The sequence below is a fragment of the Triticum urartu genome, chromosome 4A, assembly GCF_056163025.1.
Source record: "Triticum urartu cultivar PI428250 chromosome 4A, HENAU_Tu73, whole genome shotgun sequence".
Taxonomy (NCBI): Eukaryota; Viridiplantae; Streptophyta; class Magnoliopsida; order Poales; family Poaceae; genus Triticum; species Triticum urartu.
Window position 1 is genome coordinate 459,278,098 of NC_141876.1, and position 24,670 is coordinate 459,302,767.

At 52.7% G+C, this 24,670-nt stretch overlaps 1 protein-coding gene across 8 annotated transcripts; it reads left to right on the top strand.

The window, feature by feature from the left end:
• The first annotated feature begins 4,997 nt into the window (after positions 1–4,997).
• Positions 4,998–24,451, top strand: LOC147976159 (uncharacterized). Of its 8 annotated transcripts, none has more exons than XR_015601350.1 (5): positions 4,998–5,267; positions 5,339–5,587; positions 23,317–23,449; positions 23,626–23,705; positions 23,873–24,451. XR_015601350.1 is itself a non-coding variant. In XM_087518584.1 (4 exons), exons 1-4 carry the CDS (start codon positions 5,239–5,241, stop codon positions 23,650–23,652), a joined length of 438 nt encoding a protein of 145 aa, XP_087374710.1. In that variant the 5' UTR covers positions 4,998–5,238; the 3' UTR covers positions 23,653–24,451. The 8 variants fall into 8 exon arrangements, 2 of the variants coding, with proteins under 2 accessions (XP_087374710.1, XP_087374709.1); XR_015601347.1 differs by lacking the exons at positions 23,626–23,705; positions 23,873–24,451 and adding exons at positions 6,228–6,465; positions 6,562–6,811 and having other exon boundaries at positions 23,317–23,440; XR_015601348.1 differs by lacking the exons at positions 23,626–23,705; positions 23,873–24,451 and adding exons at positions 6,228–6,465; positions 6,586–6,811 and having other exon boundaries at positions 23,317–23,440.
• The last annotated feature ends 219 nt before the right edge of the window (positions 24,452–24,670 follow it).

Below are 24,670 nucleotides of genomic sequence, written 5' to 3' on the forward strand. Positions count from 1 at the left end.
AATCTTCAAATCCAAGACTTATTAGGCCTTAAGCGGCACAGACGACTGATTGCCCCCTTCAAGTCGTGAAGGGCGGCCAATCGCTCCTTCAATCCTTGATTCAGCTGTCGCCCGTGCCAGTATTCAGATGGTAAGTTTCACCCAGAGTAGAAGAGGATAGAGAAGGTCAACAAGGCCAACTTGCCTAGCTCAGCGAGCTCAACAATAAGTTTCAAGTGTCAATGACTCAAAGATCATTCAACAAAGAACCTATAGGGTAATAAGCATGGCTAAGCATTTCTACTCTACCAGAATACTATATAATTCTACTCAGGTGTCAAGTGAATAGGCGACAAGTGGATCAGGGTAATGTGTCAATCGACACGCTAGCTACGAGATAAAATAGCATGCATATAGTAGCCATAAAACAGAATGCAATTTTGTAAACATAGGATAAATATGATTAAAGAAGGAGGCATGCCTTCGTTGTTGAGTCCTTCTTCGGTAACCTGTTTCTGTCCATGTCCAACATCGTCGTCACTCCCTACTTGTCGTACCGATAGCAAAAGACAAAGAATAACTACTAAAACAAAAGTAATCCAAATAACATCCAAAACAAATTAAGGGTGGATGGATAGCAAGATATTGATCAGATGGAGATTCCAAAAGGAGATAACATGACTGGAATGTAAGTAGAGGACCCGATGAGTTGACAGGGTTTAGTTGATGATGGATAATCAAGGCTTGCCAACAATACTAATGTTCTAATACGAACTATGGTACTAACCACTAGTAGTACCCACTACACATCACACCTAACTATATAACAAAAGCAATGTCATCAACACACATAAAAAGGAACTGTCCTATGCATTTAACTACGCAATCACAACATGACATGCTCAAGGTAAAAGTTAACCACAAATAAATAATTAGACATAATCTAAATATTTATAATGGTCATCAATAGCATCCAAACATATACATCATCTATTATATTCAAAAGCAAGTAATCCATATGATCATCAAACCAACATTGTAAACCATACTAGTTAAGCAATCAAATACCATTCAACAACATGGATTTAGTTGATCTAGGTCTAGCCATAAAACATTACTAAAAGAAATAGGATCAAGTCTATTATATATCAAACCAATTCATTTGTAAAGGAATTAACAAGAAACTATACAACACATGGAACAAAAGGATGTACAACTATCCTAAACATGAGATGAACTATCACAACAAGTATAAAGCACTCATAATACTACGTGAGACAAGTCAATCATATAAGAGCAACACAAGTACAACTATAACACCTGGAACATCATAAAATATGAAAGATCACTTGCATGAACGGCATCTAGATATACAACAATGTAATAACTAGGTACTGTATAACGCTAAGTATGAATGATCATCACACAAGATGCCAAAGTATGATACTAATATAATACAACTCGCAACAATGAGATAACCTAGTTGATATCAACTAACATGAACATCAAGAATGGCAAGAGCACACAACCTTACATACTAGTTATCTCATATAAGCACATGGACATGTCATACTAAGCATTTAGGCAAGTTAGACAACCAGATCATGACATCAAGCAATGTACTATACTAGAATGAGTGAAAATGACATGCACTTCTATGTAGTCATCATACACTTGCAAATATATAAAAGGTACACAACTAAGCATCATACAACACACGGATTGGTATAGACACGCGTTATGCAATCAAGTTATACAATCGAATATCATGACATGGTATTGATAAGGCAAGAAATTCTTAAATAAAAGAATGTATGGTATCAACAAATCACTATGATATATCTACCAAGTAAACATTAACCAAATGTATGAACATAAGGTACAAACTACCAATGATATAACACATGGTAGGCATACAACCAAATATGCCTTCTACTTGAGTAAGTACTAACATGACATGTCAATCAACTAAGCATGCATAGCTACTATCCTAGGTAAATATAACACGTTTGCTAATTACTAAGAAATAATAAACTGAACTCTATGTCACAACGAATAAATTCTATATAGAATGCAAATATGACAATGAGATAAAGCAACTATCCATGCAATACTAAACAATAAACATCTACAAAATCGCGTTAACAATTACTCAAAAGTTGCTACTAAAATAGCACATAAAACATGACATGTCACACAACTTAGCAAAGTGAGAAAGTGAGCTTGAACCACGCGTGATGCGACAGATAATTAAAATGCTAATAGAGTGCCTACAACAAGTAATTCATCATAACCATGGCTATGTTCTAAGTTAACATGCCAATTCAAGACAACTACTATAAAGAAACTAAACAACAAAATAATAGATTGTCGGACCACTATCATAGGCATGACATGATTTTGAATATATAAAACACACATGCTACATGGATGTAAATGAATATAGAAAATATATCTAAGATATATTCATGCTAAACAAAAGGAAATAATCGAAACATGAAATATTCCATTATCCGATACATAAAGCAAAGTTTAGAATAATTCCACATAAATATAAGGATGTCGAGCGTTCACCAAATATTGTACGCTCGTAAACAATAAGTATCAAATATAACCAAAATAATGATAATAAGATTACACTAATAATGCTCCAATCTAATTAAAATAATAACACGTGCCAATCATGTATGAGGGATGATAACTAATGCACCAATCAACTCCTACACAAGGTAATAACTCGAAGAAACTAATACAAAGGCATATCATACTTTTAGATGATGCACAAAGTTATCTACACGAAATGCTACAAAAAAATAAAACGCACCTTCAAATCAATCAAGTAAAACATTTGATACTCCTAGGCATAACGAGAGACATATAAATAACATACCAATAGAAAATTTTTACCAACACAAAACCTATTTGGATTCCATACAAAAAGAACGACTAAGATTATATCTCTTCTACCGATCACAAAATAGAACCCACAATCTAACCCCATCACTGGATTTCTACGGTCATATGGAGAATTTTATCTATTGGGCTCAAAGTCATGTGATGAACAAAACTAAAGAATTATGCCATCGAGTCGAATTCAGTTTTGGACACACGCGGCCAACGGCAGAGATAGGTCAAATCATGATGTCTACGGGATACACTAGGTGATGACAAGTACACATGCAAAAGGAATTTGATAGAGGCTCACCGAGTTTGATGGAACAGTGCGACGAACTTGATGAACAGTGTACGCGGACATGCAGAATTCTTCGTGTGTGCTTGACGGATCGCGTTCATTCTTCCCTGAATGGAACCATGGTGTGCAGGGGAACCTTCTGGCGCAAGGGCATGGATGGAGATGGTCCGAGTCACCGGGAACGAGCGCCGGCATCCATGGAGCAGAAGCAGTTCGGAGAGAGTTTTGAAGAGATTGTGGAAGGGAGAAGGGAGGAGTTGATATGGGGCACACATATATATACTCACGGATTTGAGAACGCTTGAGAGAATCAGGAGTGCTAGTGCCTGTACGTTTCAGCTTCGTGTGCTCATGTAGGTTCAAGTGTGGATGGAGCCGTGAGGAAGGAGAAGCGCTTGGGTTGGCGTTGGAAGATGGAAGGTGGAGAGAAATAAGGAAGGAAAGAGGAATTAAAGGAGGATGCAGAAGTTTCCTATGTACTTGTAGGTGGCTGTTTCTCTTCATGTCATTGTGAACGTGCAGAAGGAAGGAGAGCAGGTGCTCGCTAGCTAGAGAGATGGCCAGTTTGGTCAGGCCCAAGTGGCAAAGTGGGAAGAGAGAGGAGGAAAAAGAAATGGGCTTGGCCAATTCGGATAGATAAATAGAGAAGAGAGGTGGCAAATTGGGCTAGCCAATTTGTCTAGAGTTAGAAAAGAATTTACTCAAAAAAGATAGAGAAAAGAATTAGCTTTCCTATGAGAAAATTATAAAAGAAAAGCGTTAGATTTTTCTAAAAGAAAAACTAGAAAAAGAAGTTCCAAAAATACAATGTGCATAATTTAATATGCTGAAGAGAGAAAAACAAAACCCAACTAAAAGAGAAGAACAAAACTCAATTTAAATTTAAGTTCGCATTAGTTCAAATTAAATCCTCCAAATTATAAAAGTCCAATTTAAGCTTCGTAACCAAATAAAACAAACAAAATTTTCTTGTCCTGATTTTTGGAAAACTTTTTCTTAAACATTTCAAGAATCGGGATGTTACAATGGGCCACGCTGGGCCCCCACTTGAGCCACGCCACAGGCCGCAGGCAGGCAAGTTTGGGGACCCCCGTTCCCAGAACGCCGACAGTGACCGGTGTTCAGTAGCCTGGGACGATGTCTGCACGCCAAGATGGGCAGGCGGCGGAGGTTTGTCATAACTCCTAGAGGTTTGTCACCGTCAGAGTCCTCCTGGCGGCATGGAGGCGCGTCATAGGTGGCGTGGGGCGGGGAGCGGTTTGCGAGAGAAGGTAGCTGTGGTGGCTCCTCTCCCTACCCCTTTTCTCCCTCCACCAGTCGCCGCCACCATACGATAATCACTAGCGCCGGTTCTTCGCTCTGCCATCCTCCTCTTCATCTGCCATGGGCCGGATCCACCCCAAGATGGCGACCTCAAGAGCGGAGCAGAGGAACAAAGCAAGAAGGAGTGAGTTGGAGGCGTGCGTTGGGGAAGGGTGGCGGCGGCGGCTGCCATGTGTTGGGATGGAGATTTTAAAAAAGGCGAACCGTTTTCACTTATTTGGATCAATGTTTGAATACCCAAAACACATAGACTATTTTATAAAATTAATGATAAAATTAGTGGCAGGCAGACAGAAGCACTAATGACTTTATTAGTAGGTAGGTATAGAGTATAGATTCGTTTATGGACGCGTAGTATGTGAGCGCGAGCACACTGGAACTCGGTATCTGTCCGCTCGTTCCAGCTTTGCGATTGGAGATATTCAATGCGTTGACAGGCTGAGGGACCCATCTGGTATAGATAATTCGTGATACGGGCCTGTTAGGTGGGCCATGTTTGCACGGACGTTTGTGCTCCATGGACGGCGCGGGTCAGAGCCGTGGCTCGAGATGTCGCCGGCTTCCTGATCCGTGGATCAGAATTGCTGCTTTCCGGTGACGCCTGCAGTGGGTGCAGTTATTGCGGCTGTGAATGGGCACGAGCGACTATCTCCTACCTCTTCTCCTTGGATCTTGCATTCTTGAGAAAATGCGAGCCGGTGGAGAAAGTTCTTTCTAGAAGGCGAGTGGCAGATCCGGCAACTATGGAGTTCTTGATGCAGCCGATAAATAGGTATGGGTCTGTTCGCCCTTGATGATTGTTCGTCAATTTCTAGACTTATGATTCGCATTTGATCTGATTAGTCTGCAGGCTACTTGGTGGAGTAGCAGAACTCTGCTCGAGGTCAACCAGAACAACATCCCCATGAGTCCCCTTCATTACCCTGTGATGACGCCGTCGGTGGTCGAGGTGTCGACCGTGACGGCTTCAAGTGCAGATGCGCAGCTTTGTGCTCCGGAAGCTGCTCCAGGTGCAGGTAGTGCAGAGAAGCCTCAAGGTCCAGAGAACTCCATAGAACATGTTGGCCCGAAAACTCCTGACTCGACTAAAAGGTATGAAGTTATGGATTGAGATAATTTTAATTTCCGTTTTAGCACTGAGTTGAAATAAAGTCATTTGGTAAAAAATGTAAGTACGTATGATAGAAGTAATTTGAATGGATATGGAGTGATTTTAGTGAATATTCTGTGGACTACTGAATTTTGTAGTTTGGGTAGTTTGTCATGAAAAAATTGTATTGTAAACAACTTTGTGCTTGATTGTTAGCGAACCAGAATGAAAAAATGTACGCCGAAATTGAGCCTGGTAAAAAATTGAATTCAGTCCTGTTAGGATCTGCACTGGCTGCTCAATATGTCAGGCTATGCAACATTCCTGTATATTTGTACTACATTTTCAAATACTATGTATCATCATGAGAACTAAATATAGATGATTATTTAGCTTGTCGTCTGAACATTAAACTTAATTTTGTTTTGCTTGATGAGAGTCGGTCGCATCGAAACTGGTTTGATGTTTATTGTGTGAACATTATAATTATTTTTGTTTTGGTTGATGTCGTTCTGTGGCATCAATCCGGGCCTGTTCTTTACTGTGAGAATATTATAACTAATTTTGTTTTGCTTGGTTTCATCCCGTTGCATTAATCTAAGATGGGACTGACTACGTGCACTAATCTTCATTATTGTACAGAGTGCGTATTGGGGCTGCTAAATTAGTTAGAGCCCCTTGCACTGGCAGGATATTAGCCCTGGAAAAAACAATCCGGCAGTTTGCAGAGCAGCCTGTTGACATTGACATCGTGCCAAAGATAGGAACAAGCTTGGACACACTTGGCGAGACACAAAAAGGATTCGGCATTACGTATGGAAAAAGCAGGCTGAATGTGAATCGAACAAAATGCATGTAGGAGATAGTATGTGGCTGTGCGGTATGCCTGCTTCTGAAGAGCTTTTCCATGGTTTTTTATGACCCACTCAACATTGTGTTGGACTTTACTTAACTTCATTGATCAAATTACCTGCAGTCTAATGTGGGCTAGTGGTAACAGCAGGTTGCAGTACATGTTCTTGAGAGATGTTGTGACGTTTGATACAACGTACAGGACAAACCTTTATGACATGCCATTTGGTCTTTTGTGGGTGTTAACAATCATTTTCAGAGCATTATCCTAGCTGGAGTGCTAGTTCGCGATGAGAAGGTTGAGACATTTGAGTGGGTTTTTGCGGAATTTATTATGATGATGGGTGGGGCTGCACCGCAAAAAATACTGCCAGGTAACAATCTATGGCTGTTTGCTTAATTAATGATGGACTGTGCTAACGGCCATACGTACGGACTATAAGTGGTAGATCTGCACGATTCATCTATGATCGTTCGGAGTGCTGTTGCTGAGTGTTGATTTCTTTTTCAATACAAGAACAAACACATTCAGTCCAATCTTTTTCCTAGTAGCTGCATACATGCATATAGGACAAAACTGCTGATGTCATCGAAGATTTCATCAAATTTAAAACTTTAAAATGTTTTATAGGTCAAACCGTCGCTCCGATTGAAAAACTGTTTTCACATAAAAGATTTGTCGCGACGATACCTTCGAAACTAGATCCAATGTTGGTATATTTCGACGACTTTTTTTTGGGTCAAAAGCTAAAGTAAGTTATCACCTCTATGGTACATCAGTTACCATCCTGTTTACATAGAAATCACCGGGGCATAATAATGGCTCCTCCAAGATTCTCTCCACATGCAAATGCATTAGAGCACATGAAAGCAGATGTCATTGTAGATTTTCGCTATTTCAAAACTGTAAAAAAATATAGATCAAACTGTCGTTTCTGATTGAAAAATTGTTTTCACATAAAAATTTGTCGCAACGAGAACTTTCAAACTACATCTTATGTTGGCATGTTTTGATCACTTTTTTGGTCAAAAAGTTACCGTAAAGTTATCAGTTATGTTATACGTATATTAACATGTTATTTGTGCAGAAGTGACCGGAGCTGTGTTTTCAATGACTTTTCCCCCGGGTCAAAGTTACTGTGGTATTTGTACCTAAGTTATCAGCTCGTGGTGCATATATTACCGTGCTATTTTGCATAGAAGTAACCGGGGTATATTTCAACAAATTTTTATTTGGGTCTAAAGTTACCGGGGTGTTTGTACCTAAGTTATCAGGTCTGCGATGTGTGATTTACCAAGCTATTCACACAAAAACTATCGGGGGAGGGGGTATATTTCACCAACAACCCTCCCCCACCACCATCACCAAAGGTTACCAGGACTGGGGTACATAAGTTATCAGGTATGCGATGTGTGAGTTATCATGCTATTCACGCAAAAGTTGCCAGGAGGATATTTCATCACCCCCCGCTCCCGGTCACCAAAGTTACCAACGCTGGGGGTACTTAAGTTATCAGGTCTGCGACGTGTGAGTTACCGTGTTATTAACATAAAAGTTACCATGGGTATATTTCCCCTAGCCAAAAGTTATCAGGACCGTGTCACATCACTTACAAGGTTTTGCAATGTTACCGGGGGAAAGAAGTCCATTTTACTAGTGCCACATCAACAGAGGGAGGAGAAAAACTAGCCAGGGAGTGTTTTTTCCGGTTTGGGTTTGTTTGGGGGATAAAAAAAGCCGAAAAATAGATCCCACTTTATTCAGGGTAGTAAAATAGACTTTTTTCATAACGGGGTACAATAAGTTATCAGGTCTATGATGTGTGAGTTACCATGCTATTCCAATAAGCTTACCAGGGGGATATTTCATCAACTCCCCCCCCCCCCCAATCGCCAAAGTTTTCAGGACCGGGGTACATAAATTATCAGGTCTATGATGTGTGAGTTACCATGATATACACACACAAAAAAATCGACGGTGTATTTCATCACCCCCCCCCCTCCATCTCGCCAAAATTACCTTAGTGTCATCAACTTGAGACTAGTTGGTAAAAATAATCTACTTAAGTGCGGAAAAGATCGGACATTGCAGTAACTTTTGTGCAAACCTAGAAGAGGAGACATGTTAAATAGCCTATTTACTTTCTTCGTTCAAGAAAAGGGAACGTACGTGAGGTGGTTGGCCAGTAGAGTTACCTCATAAGAGGAACAAGGATCGAAACATGTTATGCATATAATCATACTAATAGAGTAGATAAGTCAACGGACTAGAAAAGGACAAGAAAACAAATGCCAAAATGGTAAGAAAAAATAGTGTAAAAAAGGAAAAGAAAGAAAGAGGTTTATTTTTCACCTCACGTTACAGACATGTACAAAAGACTAATGACCTAACTATAAACACAAGCGAATTGTAAACCATGTGGTTACCTACCTCGGTTATCAACCAGGAGGTGTGGGGTTTGACTCCCGCTTCCTCCAAATTTTTACTGTGCTAGAAAAATGCGGGAAGTTGATCGAGAGGAAAAAACGGGAACTTCGGTCGCGGGAGAAGTGGATCGAGAGAAAAATGGGAACTTCGGTCGCGGGAGAAGTGGATCGAGAGAAAAACGGGAAATAGTGAATCGTGCGGATCTATTCTTAACGTCCAGTCGACTGTAATTTAGCTTTATCGATTAATGATATCCCGAGCATGTTGTGTACTCTAAGAAGATCGACTTCTGTGCTGAGTTTCACAAGGTTGTTAATCATATGCTCACCATAGATGCGTTTGAGAAGGCTTGGAAGTTCCTTGTAGAGAAATACAAACTAAAGAACAATGCATACATGACACAATTGTATGAGATACGGCACAAGTGGACGAAGTCTTACTTAACAGGTGTGTTTTGTGCTAAGATGACCAGTACGCAGTGGAGTGAGAGCGCTGACCATATGCTGAAAAAATTTGTGTCTCCTGGCTGTCCCATGCATGTGTTTGTGAGGAAGTACATGAGACTGCTGTTTGATAGGGAGTCTGAGGAAAATTATAAGGAAAACCGAACAAAAATTACAAGTGTCGGGTGGTAGGTGCGACATATGCCAACGGGTGGCTTATCTTTGTGGGAACCAGTAAGACGTCGCCGGTGCTTGGAAGCGGGATGAGGCGAAGACATGCACGCCGGCGGATCTTACCCAGCTTCGGAGCTCTCCGAGGAGATAACACCCCTACTGCTGCTCTGCGGGGTCTCCGCATGCTCACTAGATGAATCGAGTCGCTACACAACGCTCGTTGAGCTGTTTTGGGGGGGGGGGAGGAGGAAGAAAGGGCACGGCTAGCCTGCTTCTTCTCCTTGTACGGTATCTAGAACTAGCAGGGGGTCCAACCCTTTGCATGGGTGCTCCGGGGGGTTTATATAGGCCTACCCCCCGGGGGTACAATGGTAATCCGACTGGGCGCGGGGCCCAGCCGTCTGTGACTGTGCTCGCCGGCTCCTGCGCCGGCTGTTGGGGCCCGCCGACTGGTGGGTCCCGCCGGCTGCCAGCTCCTTGGTCAGCAAGCGGACCCCAATGCCTCAGGCCTGGTCAGCGGCTGGTCACTGTGGCTTCATCTTGTTGACGTGAGCTTCATCGTGGTAAGCGCGGCTACAGTACCGTCGCCTGTCGGACAATCGATGTAGCCTTACCGCATCTTGTCTCCTTAATGGGGCGTCCTCTTCGAGGGAGGCGGCGGGCTGGCTGCGGGGAGCCGGCTCCGTCTTGGGCCGGCTGGTTGGAAGCGTGGCCGCCTTTGGCCGCCTCTCTGCTCTAAGAGGCCCACCGCCTGTGGGCCACGCTGGCGGCCCGTCGTGGGTGACGCCAGGGTCAACATGGCAACAGTGCTGCGCCGGACGGGTCATGCCTACCTCGTACGACGCACTGTGCCAGGCGTGCCCCGAGATTCGGGGGTGGCAGGCTCTGCCGTAGCCATGCCCCGTCGCACCGCCGTTAGGTGGGTGCAAACTTTGTGGGTACGGTCTTGACTACTTTATGGGGAGCCGGCTTGAAGGAGTCGGCCTTCTCGTAGCCGGCTTCTTGGAGTCGGCCCTCTCACGAAGGTTAAAGTCGGACCGCCTTCCTAAAGCCGGCCTGGATCGCAGCCGGCGGGGGGAAGGTGGCCCCATGTCTTGGATTCTTGGGAGCCGGGCGGGCTCGTAGTTTTTGCAGAAGTGCCAGGGGAAGCCGGCTAGGCTACCCATGGCTATTTACTCCGACAGTAGTCCCCGAAGCTGATCGAGCTCCGAGGTGAACAAGGGGACGAGAAGCTTGGTCAGCTTCCTATCCTGAAGAGCCGGCTCCGCGGGCGTTCGCCGACTTCAGATAACCCCGCGTAGGCGGGAGGAGAGGGGGCCTGCGTGCCGACCACGGGCCCTCTCGTGGCCACGTGGCGGCAGGATCCTGCGAGCGCACGCGCGCGATGGGACGCCGCCGCAGGCCCGGGCCCGCCAATCACGAGCCTCGGTCCGGGCGCGGATCTCCCATGGCCCACAGGGCCGCTCGCCTTCTCAAGGCAGTTTTCGCCTCGCCATTAAGGGTCGGTAATCGCGGGGCGTGGGAAGTGGGCACGATCGACCCCCACGCTTTCCCACGCCACGCCTCCTCGGCTCCGCCACGTGAGCCTATAAGTAGGGGGAGGAGGGGGAGCGACAGAGGCTCGCGCGCTCCCTCCCACTCCGTCCCTCCCAACTCTCGTCTTCTTCCTCTCACTGCCGCCGCAGCCTCCCGTCTCAGCGCCGTCGCGTCTCCACGCCACCTCGCTCCCATGGCCTTGTCAAGCTCCTGGGATGGCTCCAACGTCCATGAGGATCACGTGGAGTTCCTTCGCCAGACCCGGCGCCTGCCCGGCGCCGACCGCGTTCAGGTCCGCCTGGCGCCCGAGAGGGAGATCTCGCCGGCGCCGGAGGAGGGCGAGCGGGTCGTCTTCCGCTCGCACTGCCTGCGCGGCTTCGGCCTCCCGGCGAGCGGGTTTCTGCGTTCCTTCCTCGACTTCTACAACCTCCAGCCGCATCACCTCACGCCCAATGCGGTGATGCTGCTATCGGCCTTCGTCTCCCTCTGCGAAGGCTTCTTAGGGCTGCTCCCCACGCTGGAGCTCTGGGGAGAGTTCTTCCAGAGCAAGCTCGGCACAGTCGTCGCCGGCGTGCCTGCCCCCTGCGGAGCCTTCATCGCCATGAGGAGGGCGAGCGAGAACAATCCGTTCTCGCCCATCCCCCTGATCCAGTCGGTGAAGGTCTGGTAGAGATCTTATTTCTATGTGAAGAACGTCGCCGAGCAAGAAGACTACATCAACCTGCCGGCTTACGTAGCCGGCCCGCCGGCTGGGAGGCAGCCCTCGTGGAGCTTCCGATCCCGGTCGTTGTCTCCGGCCGGGAACGCCGCCATCGCCCGGCTTCGGGTGCTGATTCAGTCGGAGGGCTTGCGCGGGGCCGACTTGGTGGCCGCCTTCGTGGAGCGCCGGATCCTTCCTCTCCAGAGCCGGCCTCATATGATGTGTTAGATGAGCGGCCGCTTCGACCCAAGCCGGCTGAGCACATGGGAGATGCCCCACGCGGAGGTGGCGCTTATGGTCAACTACATCGCCAATTGCAAGCTCAGCGGGGACTGGCAGTACGGCAAGGCGCCGTATTCTCGCGCAAATCCTCCACCCGTGGTAAGTTTCTCTCTTTATCTTCTTTTTCGTCGTCAGCCGGCTTCGTGACGGCCGGCTTCTGACCAGTCGGTTCCCTGTGCAGAACCCTCTTCTTCCGCCGCCGGCCGGGGCGGCAGGGATCGAACGCCAGTACGCCCCCGACCGCACGGCGGATGATGTCGACGACCCGGACTTGGGGGCGGCTGCCATGGAAGACGCCGTCGTGGGGGACAGTGCCGAGCCCGGAGGCTCAAGGTTCACCGCGAGCTTCGAGGACTGGCCGGACGACTTTGAAGCCGAAGTCGCTCCGCGTCGCCAGCCGGAGGCCGACCAACAGGGCGCGGGCTCGTCCGCCGCGCCGGCTGCCGGCGGCGCGCAGAAGCGTCGGGCCGCTCTAGGCCTCTTCGGTAGTCGTCCGAAGAAGTCCAAACCTTCCGCCGCGGCGACGAAGCGAGAAGAGGCGGCCGCGAAGGCGGCCCGCTTCCGCAAGGCTGTGAAACAGCCCCAGGCGGTCTCGGCGTAAGTCTTTAATTGCCTTGCCGCAGTCTCGTCGTTGTTCTCTTTTCTTCAAATGTCTTCTTAACTTCTCTTCGCTCGCTGGACAGGGCGCCACTTTCTCTTGAGCGGGGCCCGGGCGGCTCCGTCGTGGGGCCGGCTGGAGGGTCTTCGAGCTCCCGCCGCGTGGACCCCCGCGCCGATCTGAGGGAGGCCACAGAGCGGAACGCCCGCGAAGCGCGGGAAGAGCGCGAGGCGGCGGAGAAGGCGGCCGCCCAGGCGGCGAAGGGGCAGGCTGAAGCGGTAGCCAAGGCCCAGAGGGAGGCGGCTCCCGCAGAGACGGAGGCGGAAAGCTCGCGCAGCCAGCCTCCGCTGCTCGCCGTTCCACTCCGAGCCATGGCCCCCAACACCCCGTTGCCCTTGGCGGAGGAGATCATCCAAGACCCGCCGCTGTTGGAGAGGGAGGAGGAGCCCGTGGCCTTGGCCGGGAGAGCGCCGCCTGCGGCGCCAACCGGCGCGGGCCAAGGCGGTCGATCGTCGGCGGCGCCGGAGGAGCCGGCCGGAGGCGAGCCGGAGAGCAGGGCCGGCCTCAAGGTGCAGCTGGCGACGGGCCGGCGTGCTGGAGGAGGCGCTGCTCCGCCGGAGTTGCGCCGAGCCGCGGGCGCAGGCCAGCTGGCTGGAGATCTGGAGGCGGCCAGCACCGCCGTGTCCGAGTGGACTCCCAGCGGGGGGACCAGCGAGCTGGATGCGGCGGCTCAAGGGGTCCGGAGCCGGCTACAAGCTCAAGCCGCCCTGCTGCAACATCTCAACTAAGAGTTCTTGTCGACGTGAACCACTATCCGGGTGAGTCCTTCGCTCTTAGCTGCTTTGTTTTTCTTGATTTCTTCCGTGGGGGCGCGTCAGCGCACCCACTGGCTGTAGTCCCCGAGATCCGGGCCGACTGCCGCGTAGTCGGGTCGGATCTTTCTCGACGCCCACCTTACTTTGCTTTCTTTCTAAACTTTCAGGAATACCACAACCTTCGCGCTGCCGCCTTCGACTCCCAGGCTCGAGAGTTGAGCCGGCGGACCGACGACCTGGCCGACAGCCGAAGTAAGTACTTGGTTTTGTTTATCTCCTATGGGGGCGCGTCAACGCACCCACTGGGTGTAGTCCCCGAGATTCGGGCCGACTGCTGCGCAGTCGGGTCGAATCTTTCTTGACGACTCTTTCTTATTGATCTTTCTTCTTTCTTTGTCTTCAGGGGCCAACGCCGACTTGAGGAAGGAGCTTGGCGAAGCGAAGGCCGCCCTTTACGCCAAAGAGGCCGAGTGCACTGCCTTGGTCCAGGAACGAGATCGCCTGGCCAAGAAGCTGGCCGACCAAGAGGAAAGCCACAAGGCGGCCCTGCAGGCAGCGCGGGAAAGTGAAGCCACCTTGCTAGCGAAATATGAGATGGAGGCGGCGAGCTGGTCTGAGACCCGGCGAGCTCTGGACGAAGGCTTCGGCCGGATCGAAGACTTGATCGACGGTAAGCTGCCTTCCTCGGCCCTCTCCTGCCACTTGCCGCTTGGGTTTTTGACTTATCTTGAGCTGTCACTTGTTGTTTCTTGCAGATTACTTCCCAGGCTACTCCGCCTTCGCCGCCCAAAGCATTGAGGCCCATCGCGAGGCGCGCCGGCAAGCGGGGGCCGACATCGCGCCGGATGCAAACCGGACCCTTGAGGAGCAGCTTCTGGCTGTCCAGGCACGGTTGCAGTCGGCTCATCGGATGCTTCGCCGGCTCCAACGTGCCGGGGCGCAAGTGCTGGCCGCCCTCTGGCCCGGCGAGACGATCCCCCGCACGCCGAGCCGAACTGCCGACTGGCTGGAAGTCGCAGTTGGTTGCTTCGAGGCTTGGAAAGCGTCAGCGGCCCGCCTCGGAGCCGGGCGGGCGTTGGAATTCGTCTGGGCTTGGTACCCAGGGCTGAGCCTGGACCAGCTGCGCACTTGGCGGATGGAGGCCGATGCGGAGCTGGAGGCGGTGAGGCCGGCTATCGCCCAGCGGGCTTCAACGATCGCCGAGTGCACCGACATCAGCGTTTTCGCACCCGAAATCGATGATGACGGTGTCGCGCAGCCAGAGGAGTGGTTCGGGCTGAACCCGGCGGTGGGCGAGGACTCGGCGGAGGAGATCGCCTCCAGCGACGAGGGCGAAGAAGACGAAGACGACGACGGCGGAGACGTCGAGCCGGCTGGTGGAACAACCAGCCGACCTCAGGCCGACCGTGCCTCCAGCAACGAGGCGCGTGGAAGCGCGCCCTCTGCGGGAGGCGGCGACCAAGCCGAAGTTCGTCAGCCGGCCGCTCCTTCAGCCAGCGCGACCGTCTCCGCCAACCAGCCGGCCGCTCCGCCAGCTTGACATGCCGTCTTTATCTTTCCTGCTTTGTTGTCTTTGAACAATCTTTTGTTAAGTTTCGCAGTTCCACCCACTGGGGGTGTATCCAAACTATGTTGAATGCTGGCCTCTAGGAGGTTTTTTTTGTGTAAATATTATCATGTGCATGTTTGGTTTCCATTCGCATATGCTTGTTTATCCTTAGGCTTTTTCCTTTGCCGCCTTCCCTCTTTGGGGAGGCAAGTACTTGAGCTTTCTTGGATTTAAAGTAAAGTGAATGGAAACCGGCCGGCCGGCTACTCTGGTAGCCGGTCGGCGGTGCGGGAAAAACCGGCTTTGTTATATTAGTCCGTTAGTCCCTAGCCGTTTTTCGTGTGGGCGGTCGTTCCTACCTTTAACCCTTGCCAGCCGGACAGCCGGTTCTTCGAACTGCGACTTTGGAAAGGGAAGGCTTGAGAGCCGGCACACTACTTGTCTGACTGCGGGTAGGACTTCTAATATAACTTCAGTCGGCCAGTCCCCGAGCCGACTAGTCGGACTCGGTGCCGGACGGAATAAGTAAATGATACGACAAGCATGATATTTTTCATTCATAAATAAGGGATGGCAGTCCCCGAGCCCTCCTCGTGGAGCCTATTGTCTTGTACTTAATACAAAAGTTAGCGTGATACATACTGCCTTTCAACTGTAAAATCTTCGAAGGAGGTTGGCGTTCCATGGCCGTTCCGACTCCTTGCCGGAGTCGTCTCTCTTGCGTGCCTTCGGCTTCTGTGCGTCGATCAGGTAGTAGGAGTCGTTGCCTAGAGCTCTGCTGATGACGAAAGGGCCTTCCCAAGGGGCCGAGAGCTTGTGCTGGCCGGCTGTTCGCTGAATCAGCCGGAGCACAAGGTCGCCCTCTTGGAAAGATCTTGGTCTGACCTTCCGGCTGTGGTAGCGGCGCAAACCCTGCTGGTAAATTGCAGACCGGCTGAGAGCTAACAGCCGGCTTTCTTCCAGCAGGTCGACGCCGTCTTCTCGTGCTTCCTTGGCCTCCGCTTCCATGTACATGGTTACTCGAGGCGAGTCGAACTCGATGTCAGTTGGGATGACCGCCTCGGCACCATACACAAGGAAGAAGGGGGTGAAGCCGGTTGACTTGTTTGGTGTAGTGCGCAGACTCCAAAGGACAGCTGGCAGCTCATCGAGCCAACAGCCGGCTGAGCGCTCCAGAGGTACAACCAGTCGGGGCTTGATGCCGGAGAGGATGAGGCCGTTGGCTCGCTCGACCTGGCCGTTTGACTGCGGGTGGGCGACGGATGCTAAGTCCAGCCGGATACCTTGGGCTGCGCAGAAACGTGCCAAGGCTCCTTTGGCGAAATTCGTGCCATTGTCGGTGATGATGCTGTGCGGCACGCCGTACCGAGTTGTTATGTCCGCGACGAACGTCACGGCAGTCGGCCCATTCAGCTTCTTGATCGGCTTCGCCTCAACCCACTTGGTGAATTTGTCCACGGCGACGAGCAAATGAGTCATGCCGCCGCGCGCCGTCTTGAATGGGCCCACCATGTCCAGTCCCCAAACGGCAAAGGGCCAAGTGAGGGGAATGGTCTTGAGTGCCGAAGCCGGCATGTGTTGCTTGGAGCTGAAGAGCTGGCATCCCTTGCAATGCTTGACTAATTCTTTGGCGTCGTCCAAAGCAGTCGGCCAGAAGAAACCATGGCGGAAGGCTTTGGCGACAAGTGATCTTGAGGCCGCATGGTGGCCGCACTCTCCTTGGTGAATGTCTGCGAGGATTGCAATGCCCTTCTCTTGCTCGACGCATCACTGGAGGACTCCGGTGACGCTGCGCTTGAGTAGTTCTCTGTTGATGATTGTGTATGCTCCGGCTCGGCGCTGGACTTGTCTTGCTTCTGTTTCATCAACCGGCAGGTCTTGGTTTACTAGGAAGTTGAGGATGGACTGAGCCCATGACGGGGCCACGACTTCTTCTACTGCCAAAGTGGCTACCGCCACCAGGGTGGGCGGGCTGGGCGGTGAGGTGCTGGAGTCAGCCGCCGGCTGTAGTGCTGGTGCAGTCCCCGGGCCGGCTACCGCAGTCTCCGGGCCGGCTACCGCAGTCCCCGAGCCGGCTACCGCAGTCCCCGAGCCGGCTACCGCAGTCCCCGAGCCGGCTACCGCAGTCGCCGGGCTGGCTACGAGGGTCTTGGGGTCGGCTACTTGATTCTTCGAGCCGGACCTGGCCGCATCGGGTTCGGGCGGCACGAAGATGGAATCGGATTCCGGAGACGGCTTGATGGACGGCTTGAGGAGGCGTTGTAGAGCGACGCCGGTTGGAATTGTTTGCCGGGTTGAGCCTATTCGAGCCAGGGCATCGGCTGGCTCGTTGTCGGCTCGAGGTACGTGGAGGAACTCGCATCCTTCAAAGTATCCGCTGAGCTGTTGGACCAGGAAACGGTAGCTCGCCATGTTCGCGTCCTTGGCGTCCCAGTCACCGGATGACTGCTGGACTACCAGGTCCGAGTCGCCATAACATAGGATCCGGCGAATGCCAAGTTCTTTGGCAAGCCGGAGCCCGTGTATGAGCGCCTCGTACTCGGCCACATTGTTGGAGGCGGCAAAGTGGATTTGTAGCGTGTATCTGAGCTTGTCGCCTTTGGGAGAGGTAAGGACAATGCCGGCTCCCAAGCCGGTGCGCATCTTGGACCCGTCGAAGTGCATGCGCCAATGGGTGGAGTCGTGAGCCGGCGGCAGGTACTGGGTCTCGGCCCAGTCGACGAGGAAGTCGGCCAGTGCTTGGGACATGATGGCAGTGCGGGGCTGGTAGAAGATCGTGTATGGGGCCAGCTCGATGGCCCATTTCGCCACCCGGCCGGATGCATCCCGGCTGCCTATGATCTCGGCTAGCGGGGCAGTGCATACGACCATGACGGGATGCTCTTGAAAGTAGGGCTTCAGCTTCTTGGCGGTGAAGTACACGCCATAACACATCTTTTGGTAGTGCGGGTAGTTCTGCTTTGAGGCGGACAGCACCTCGCTCAAATAATACATCGGCCTCTGGACCGGCTGGGCTCGGCCTTCTTCCGGGCGCTGGACTACGATGACGGTGCTGACCACCCGGCTGGTTGCAGCGATGTAAAGGAGCATGGGCTCTTTCTCACTCGGCGCCGCGAGGACAGGCGGCGTGGCCAGCATCTTCTTTAACTCGTGGAAAGCTTGGTCGGCCTGGTCGTTCCACTCGAAGTGAGTGCTCTTCTTCATGAGGCGGTAGAGGGGGAGAGCTTTCTCTCCGAGCCGGCTCATGAAGCGGTTCAAGGAGGCCAAGCACCCGGTGAATTTCTGAATGTCTCAAAGCTTGGTGGGGATCGCCATTCTCTCGATGGCCTTGATCTTCGCCGGGTTGCATTCGATGCCGCGTTCGGAGACCAGGAAGCCTAGGAGCTGGCCGGCTGGCACCCCGAACACGCATTTCTCAGGGTTGAGCTTGATTTGGAACCGGCGCAGGTTCTCAAATGTTTCCTTGAGGTCTTCCAGCAAGGTGACACGCTTCTCCGTCTTCACCACGATGTCGTCCACGTATACATGAGCGTTTCTGCCGAGTTGCTTGAGGAGGCACTTCTGCATGCAGCGCTGAAAGGTGGCACCGGCATTTCTCAAGCCGAATGTCATAGTCAGGTAGCAAAAGGCTCCGAACGGCGTGATGAAGGCGGTCTTCAGGCGGTCATCCGGGTCTAGCTTTATCTGGTGGTATCCGGAGTAAGCATCCAAAAAACTCAACAGCTCGCATCCGGCTGTGGAGTCTATCACTTGGTCTATCCTCGGCAGGGCAAAAGGATCTTTGGGGCAGGCCTTGTTGAGACTTGTGTAGTCTATACACATGCGCCACTTGTTATTCTTCTTCAACACAAGGACCGGGTTGGCGAGCCACTCTGGAAAGAAAACTTCCATGATAAAGCCGGCCGCCAAGAGCCGGGCTATCTCCTCCCCTACAATCCTGCGTTTCTCCTCCGACAGCCGGCGAAGGGGTTGTCTGACCGGCTTTGCGTCTTCTCGAACATGCAGTTTGTGCTCGACGAATTTCCTCGGAACACCCGGCATGTCCTTGGGGGACCACGCAAAGATGTCCCGATTCTCACGGAGGAAATCGGCGAGCTCGCCTTCCTATTTGCTGTTCAGGTTTGCCCCGATGACGGCAAACCTCTCCGGACGCTCGGGGTCAAGAGGTATCTTCTTCGTCTCCTTGGCCGGCTGAAAAGACCCTTGAGTATCATGCTCCTTGGGGTCGGGGGACATGGCCGACTGCTTGCCGGCCATGACCACGACTCGGTCCAGCATCTTCTTCTCTTCGGCGATCACAAGGGACTCGGCCAGCCGGCTGCTGGCTGCGGCGCACTCGGAGGACTTCTTGTAGTCGCCGGCTACGGTGATGACGCCTTTGGTGCTTGGTATCTTCATCTTGAGGTATGCATAGTGGGGAACCGTCATGAATTTGGCCAAGGCAGGTCGGCCCAGCAATGCATGGTAAGGGCTCTTCAGGTCCACCACTTCAAACCAGATCGCTTCCCGGCGGAAATGCTCCTTGTCCCCAAAAAGTACATTAATCTTGATTTTGCCAATGGGGGCGCAGGACAGGCCGGGTACGATGCCGTGGAACACTGTCCGAGTGGGCGTGAGCTGTTTTGTCTTGACGTTCAACTTCTCCAGGGTGTCACGATACAAGATGTTGATGCTGCTCCCGCCGTCTATCAACACACGAGAGAAGCGGGCGGCGCGTCTGTCCGTTGCAAGGGTGGCTTCCAGGACCAAAGCACAAGAGCCGGGAGACGGCATCACCTCCGGGTGGTCGGCCCGGCTCCAGCTGATGGGCTTTTCTGACCAATGCATGTGTCCAGCGGGGTCGGCAGCGACCACGCTGACTTCCTGGCGCTCTCGGCGTTTGCTGCGCCGGTCTTCGGGCTGGCTGGTGAAGACGACGTAGGTTGCTTGCTCATCAGGAAACTCGTCATGCACGGCTCCGACTGCGGGCCGAGCGGCCGGAGGCGGCGGAGGCGGAGGCGGCGGGCCGGCAGGCGGAGGTGGCAAGAGCCCCTCGCCTTTAGAGATTCGGGTGAGCCAGTTGCACTTCCGGGTCGTGTGGTTGGACGGCTTCGCGCCGCTGTGGAACTTGCAAGGGGCGTCGAGGGTTTGCTCGTAGGAGAAGGCGGGCTGCCAAGCCGGCCTGCCGCCCTTGGGCTTCTTGGGCGCCGGTCGTTCTTCAGGCGGCGCATCTTCGACCGTGGCCACCTGCCGGCTAGCGGGAGGTGGCGCGGGGCCCTTGCGCTTGTTGTCGTTCGAGTTGGGGTGTCGGCCGGGTTCTCCAGCCGGCGTCTTGGGCGCCGGGTTGAGCACCTTTCCGGACGCGTCTACCCGAAGCTCGGTCTTCATCGAGGAGTCGGCGGTAGCGTACTTGTCCGCTATGTCCAGAAGCTCGTCGAGAGTAGCCGGCTCGTCGCAGAGGAGCTTGTGCTTGAGGAGGGTGCCTTCTCGGCATCCGGCTGTGAAGTACTCTATGGCTTGTACCTCGTGCACCCCTTCGCAGGAGTTGCGGAGCTCGGCCCAACGTGTGAGGTAATCGCGAGTGGACTCGGCGGGGCCTTGCACGCACAAGGAAAGCTGTCGGGGCTTGGGAGCCCGCTTGTAAGTGCTGGTGAAGTTGCGGATGAAGACTTCTGTGAAGTCTAGCCAGCTGTTGATGCTACGCGGTTTGAGGCTGTTGAGCCAGGTCCGCGCCGTGCCCTGCAGCATGAGGGGCACGTACTTCACGGCGACGCGCCGATTGCCATTGGCGATGCTAACTGCGGTGGAGTAGTCGATCAACCAATCTTCCGGTTTCACGGAGCCGTTGTACTTGGGCGTGTCTCTTGGGAGCGAGAACCCTTTGGGAAAGGGCTCGTCGCGGATGCGGGGGCCAAAGCAAGGCGGGCCGACATCGTCTTCTTCTTCCAATGCCAGGGATCGCGCTAGGCGGTCGATCCGATGACGGGCGTCGTTCTCGCCGATTCCCTCGCGGCGGCCCAACCGGCCGCTGAGAGTCGGGTGCGCCACTGGCGGTGAGGCGGGGTATCTCTCTCCACGGGGCGGAGGCGGAGGTGGGTCGCCCCGCCACTCCATGGCTCGGGGATGACCGTCTGCGTCCCGCTCGATGGAGATCCGGGTCCGGCTGCGGCTGGTAGCCGGCTCCTTCTCGCGTCGCGCGCGGGTATCGCTCGTAGTCGGCGTCCGGGACATCGCGCCGTGCTCTCGGCGCGGGGGAAGGCTTTCCGCGCGAGCGTCGGCTTCGTGCCGCTGCGTGGCGGCGTCAATCAACTACTGGATGCGCCGGGTCATGTGGGGAAGGTCTTCGGCCTCCAGGCCGTCCAGCTCGTCTACGGCCGCCTGGGCGGCACGCAAGTTCTCGAGCGGAGTGGCATAGACCGGGCGGTCGACTCCCAGTGTGTCGGCGATGACGGCGCCGCGTTGCTTGACAAGGCCGGCCCGGCTTGGCCCGCCCGGGGCCGGCGTGCCGAAGGCGGCGCGGTCAGCCTCGCGCCGGTAGGCCTCGGTGAGGCGTCTTACGGAGGCCAGCCTCCGGCCCTCTGCGAGGAGGGCGAGGCGGCGTGCTTCCAGGGCTTCGTCGTCGGCGTCGGACGGGAGAGGAGCGGACCAGTCGTGGGCCGCCGCGCGCGAGGCGTCGCGGGCGCTCTCGTCGGCCGGGCCGCTGTGGCCGACAACCATCACTTCGGCAGCGACAGCATCGTGGCCGTCGGCTCGGGGAAGCGGGTCGTTGTAGATCGCGACGTTGGTGGGGAAGGCGTCGTAGGAGGCCGTGTCGGAGTCGACAGGCATCGGGTCGGTGGAACCAACCGACTCCAGGTCCGCAGCGGGCTCGCTGGAGACATGGAGCTGGCCGAGAAGGTTGGCGAGGCGGTCAGTGCCCGCATCGGAGGCGAGCTCGTCGGGGAGATCGGCGAGGCCGCTTGCCGCGCAGATGCTGGTGACGCCTTGCAGTGCGTCGTGGCAAGCGCCATCGGGCGTGCCGGGCTGGCTACGCTCGCTGGGAAGGAAGAGGGTTCCCGTCCAGAACAGGTCTCCGGACGACGGTGCGCCTGGCCCCACGGTGGGCGCCAAATGTCGGGTGGTAGGTGCGACATATGCCAACGGGTGGCTTATCTTTGTGGGAACCAGTAAGACGTCGCCGGTGCTTGGAAGCGGGATGAGGCGAAGACATGCACGCCGGCGGATCTTACCCAGCTTCGGGGCTCTCCGAGGAGATAACACCCCTACTGCTGCTCTGCGGGGTCTCCGCATGCTCACTAGATGAATCGAGTCGCTACACAACGCTCGTTGAGCTGTTTTGGGGGGGGGGAGGAGGAAGAAAGGGCACGGCTAGCCTGCTTCTTCTCCTTTTACGGTATCTAGAACTAGCAGGGGGTCCAACCCTTTGCATGGGTGCTCCGGGGGGTTTATATAGGCCTACCCCCCGGGGGTACAATGGTAATCCGACTGGGCGCGGGGCCCAGCCGTCTGTGACTGTGCTCGCCGGCTCATGCGCCGGCTATTGGGGCCCGCCGACTGGTGGGTCCCGCCGGCTGCTAGCTCCTTGGTCAGCAAGCGGGCCCCAATGCCTCGGGCCTGGTGAGCGGCTGGTCACTGTGGCTTCATCTTGTTGACGTGAGCTTCATCGTGGTAAGCGCGGCTACAGTACCGCCGCCTGTCGGACGATCGCTGTAGCCTTACCGCGTCTTGTTTCCTTAATGGGGCGTCCTCTTCGAGGGAGGCGGCGGGCCGGCTGCGGGGAGCCGGCTCCGTCTTGGGCCGGCTGGTTGGAAGCGTGGCCTCCTTCGGCCGCCTCTCTGCTCTAAGGGGCCCACCGCCTGTGGGCCACGCTGGCGGCCCGTCGTGGGTGACGCCAGGGTCAACATGGCAACAGTGCTGCGCCGGACGGGTCATGCCTACCTCGTACGGCGCACTGTGCCAGGCGTGCCCCGGGATTCGGGGGTGGCAGGCTCTGCCGTAGCCATGCCCCGTCGCACCGCTGTTAGGTGGGTGCAAACTTTGTGGGTACGGTCTTAACTACTTTATGGGGAGCCGGCTTGAAGGAGTCGGCCTTCTCGTAGCCGGCTTCTTGGAGTCGGCCCTCTCACGAAGGTTAAAGTCGGACCGCCTTCCTAAAGCCGGCCTGGATCACAGCCGGCGGGGGGAAGGTGGCCCCATGTCTTGGATTCTTGGGAGCCGGGCGGGCTCGTAGTTTTTGCAGAAGTGCCAGGGGAAGCCGGCTAGGCTACCCATGGCTATTTACTCCGACAACAAGATACTTATTAGAAAAAAGGAAAAGTTTTTTTCTAAACAATGACAAGTAATTGTCTGACGACATCAAATTGTTGATTTTGCAGGGCAGGCCACTTATGTGAGCAAGCATGGCAACCGAAAGACATGCTGGCAAGATATATACCAGAGCTATGTTTGGGCAATTCGGCCATATACTATAAGAGTGTGGTGCATACCAGATGGAGGAGATCGAAACAGGTAAAACATATGTTGCGAATTTGAATGTGAATGCAGGCAGTTTGCCCACATGGGGTTGCTATGCAGCCATGTACTGAAGGTAGTCCTGAACTGTTAATTATGCAATTAAGATTTATGTGAAAATTGTTCATGATCGCTCTTGAATCATTTGATGAATGCAGACTAATTCGATGCAGGTACAGAAATCCCAAAGAAGCATATAGTAAAAAGATGGACCATAGATGCACGGGATATCCTCCCGCCTAACCTGACACAGGTACTAGCTGAGGGACCATGCTCAACAAAACCCATTTAGTTACAGGCATTTCAATATGTATATGCATGCGATGGAGCTTGTGCGCATGGGGGACAGCAGTGTGAAAGCATATGAGCATGTAATCTCCTTGTTCAAGAAATATGCTGCTGAAATGAAGCCGTTTACAGAGATTGGGAGGCCTACGACAAGTAGGGAGAAGGCGCCCTATGAAGGTTTAAGTAGCGCACAAAATTCTGCAATATAAGTCGGAGGCAAGGGCACAAACGAACAACCTGCCCTGATCAGGCAGATGTTCCAAAGCAGCCTCGTAAGCCAGCCAGATGCAAAAAACTGTGGTGTTGAAGGTCGCCGTAGGAACAACTGTCACATAGCAGCTGAACTAGGACTCAAATAATTGATGCGAGTGATCAAGTTTTCCGGTTGTAGAACTATGTTAGACAAATGATACTAAGTTGTCTGGTTCCTGTAAAAACAAAATCTTGAGCCTAGATGAACATAACATGTGTGTTAGCAGAGTATCAAAAGAATAATTTCAGTTCTAGCATGCTAGATAGGACATTTTCAGACTTAAAAATATTGCTTGCTGTTGCTGATGCTGTCGTTCTTTAACAAGAAAAACAATGGTTTCTTTAGGATGACTACATGTATGGTAGTGATCTTCAGGTGGTGATGATACCCTATTTCCGAATTATTAGTGTTTGATTCACTGTCTATATTCAAGAAATGTGATGTTCAGGTGGGGTTGATCTCATGTTTCATGGTAATTACTGTATTATATCTGGTAGATGAGTAGATATGTTGTGTGTCCAGATGAACTTTAATCCCAGGTTTTAAGGTGCTGCCATATACTCCCTCCGTTCCAAATTACTCGTCGCGAAGATACATCCATTTTCGCGACGAGTAATTTGGAACGGAGGGAGTATGTTTTATATCAGAGAACTTTTGACATGTGCTTTCAGAAACCA

Coding starts and splice junctions, on each gene's coding strand:
- LOC147976159 (XM_087518583.1), top strand. CDS start 5,239: ATGGAGTTCTTGATGCAGCCGATAAATAG. Junction 5,268..5,338: donor TTGATGCAGCCGATAAATAG/GTATGGGTCTGT, acceptor TGATCTGATTAG/TCTGCAGGCTACTTGGTGGA. Junction 5,588..6,227: donor ACTCCTGACTCGACTAAAAG/GTATGAAGTTAT, acceptor ATTATTGTACAG/AGTGCGTATTGGGGCTGCTA.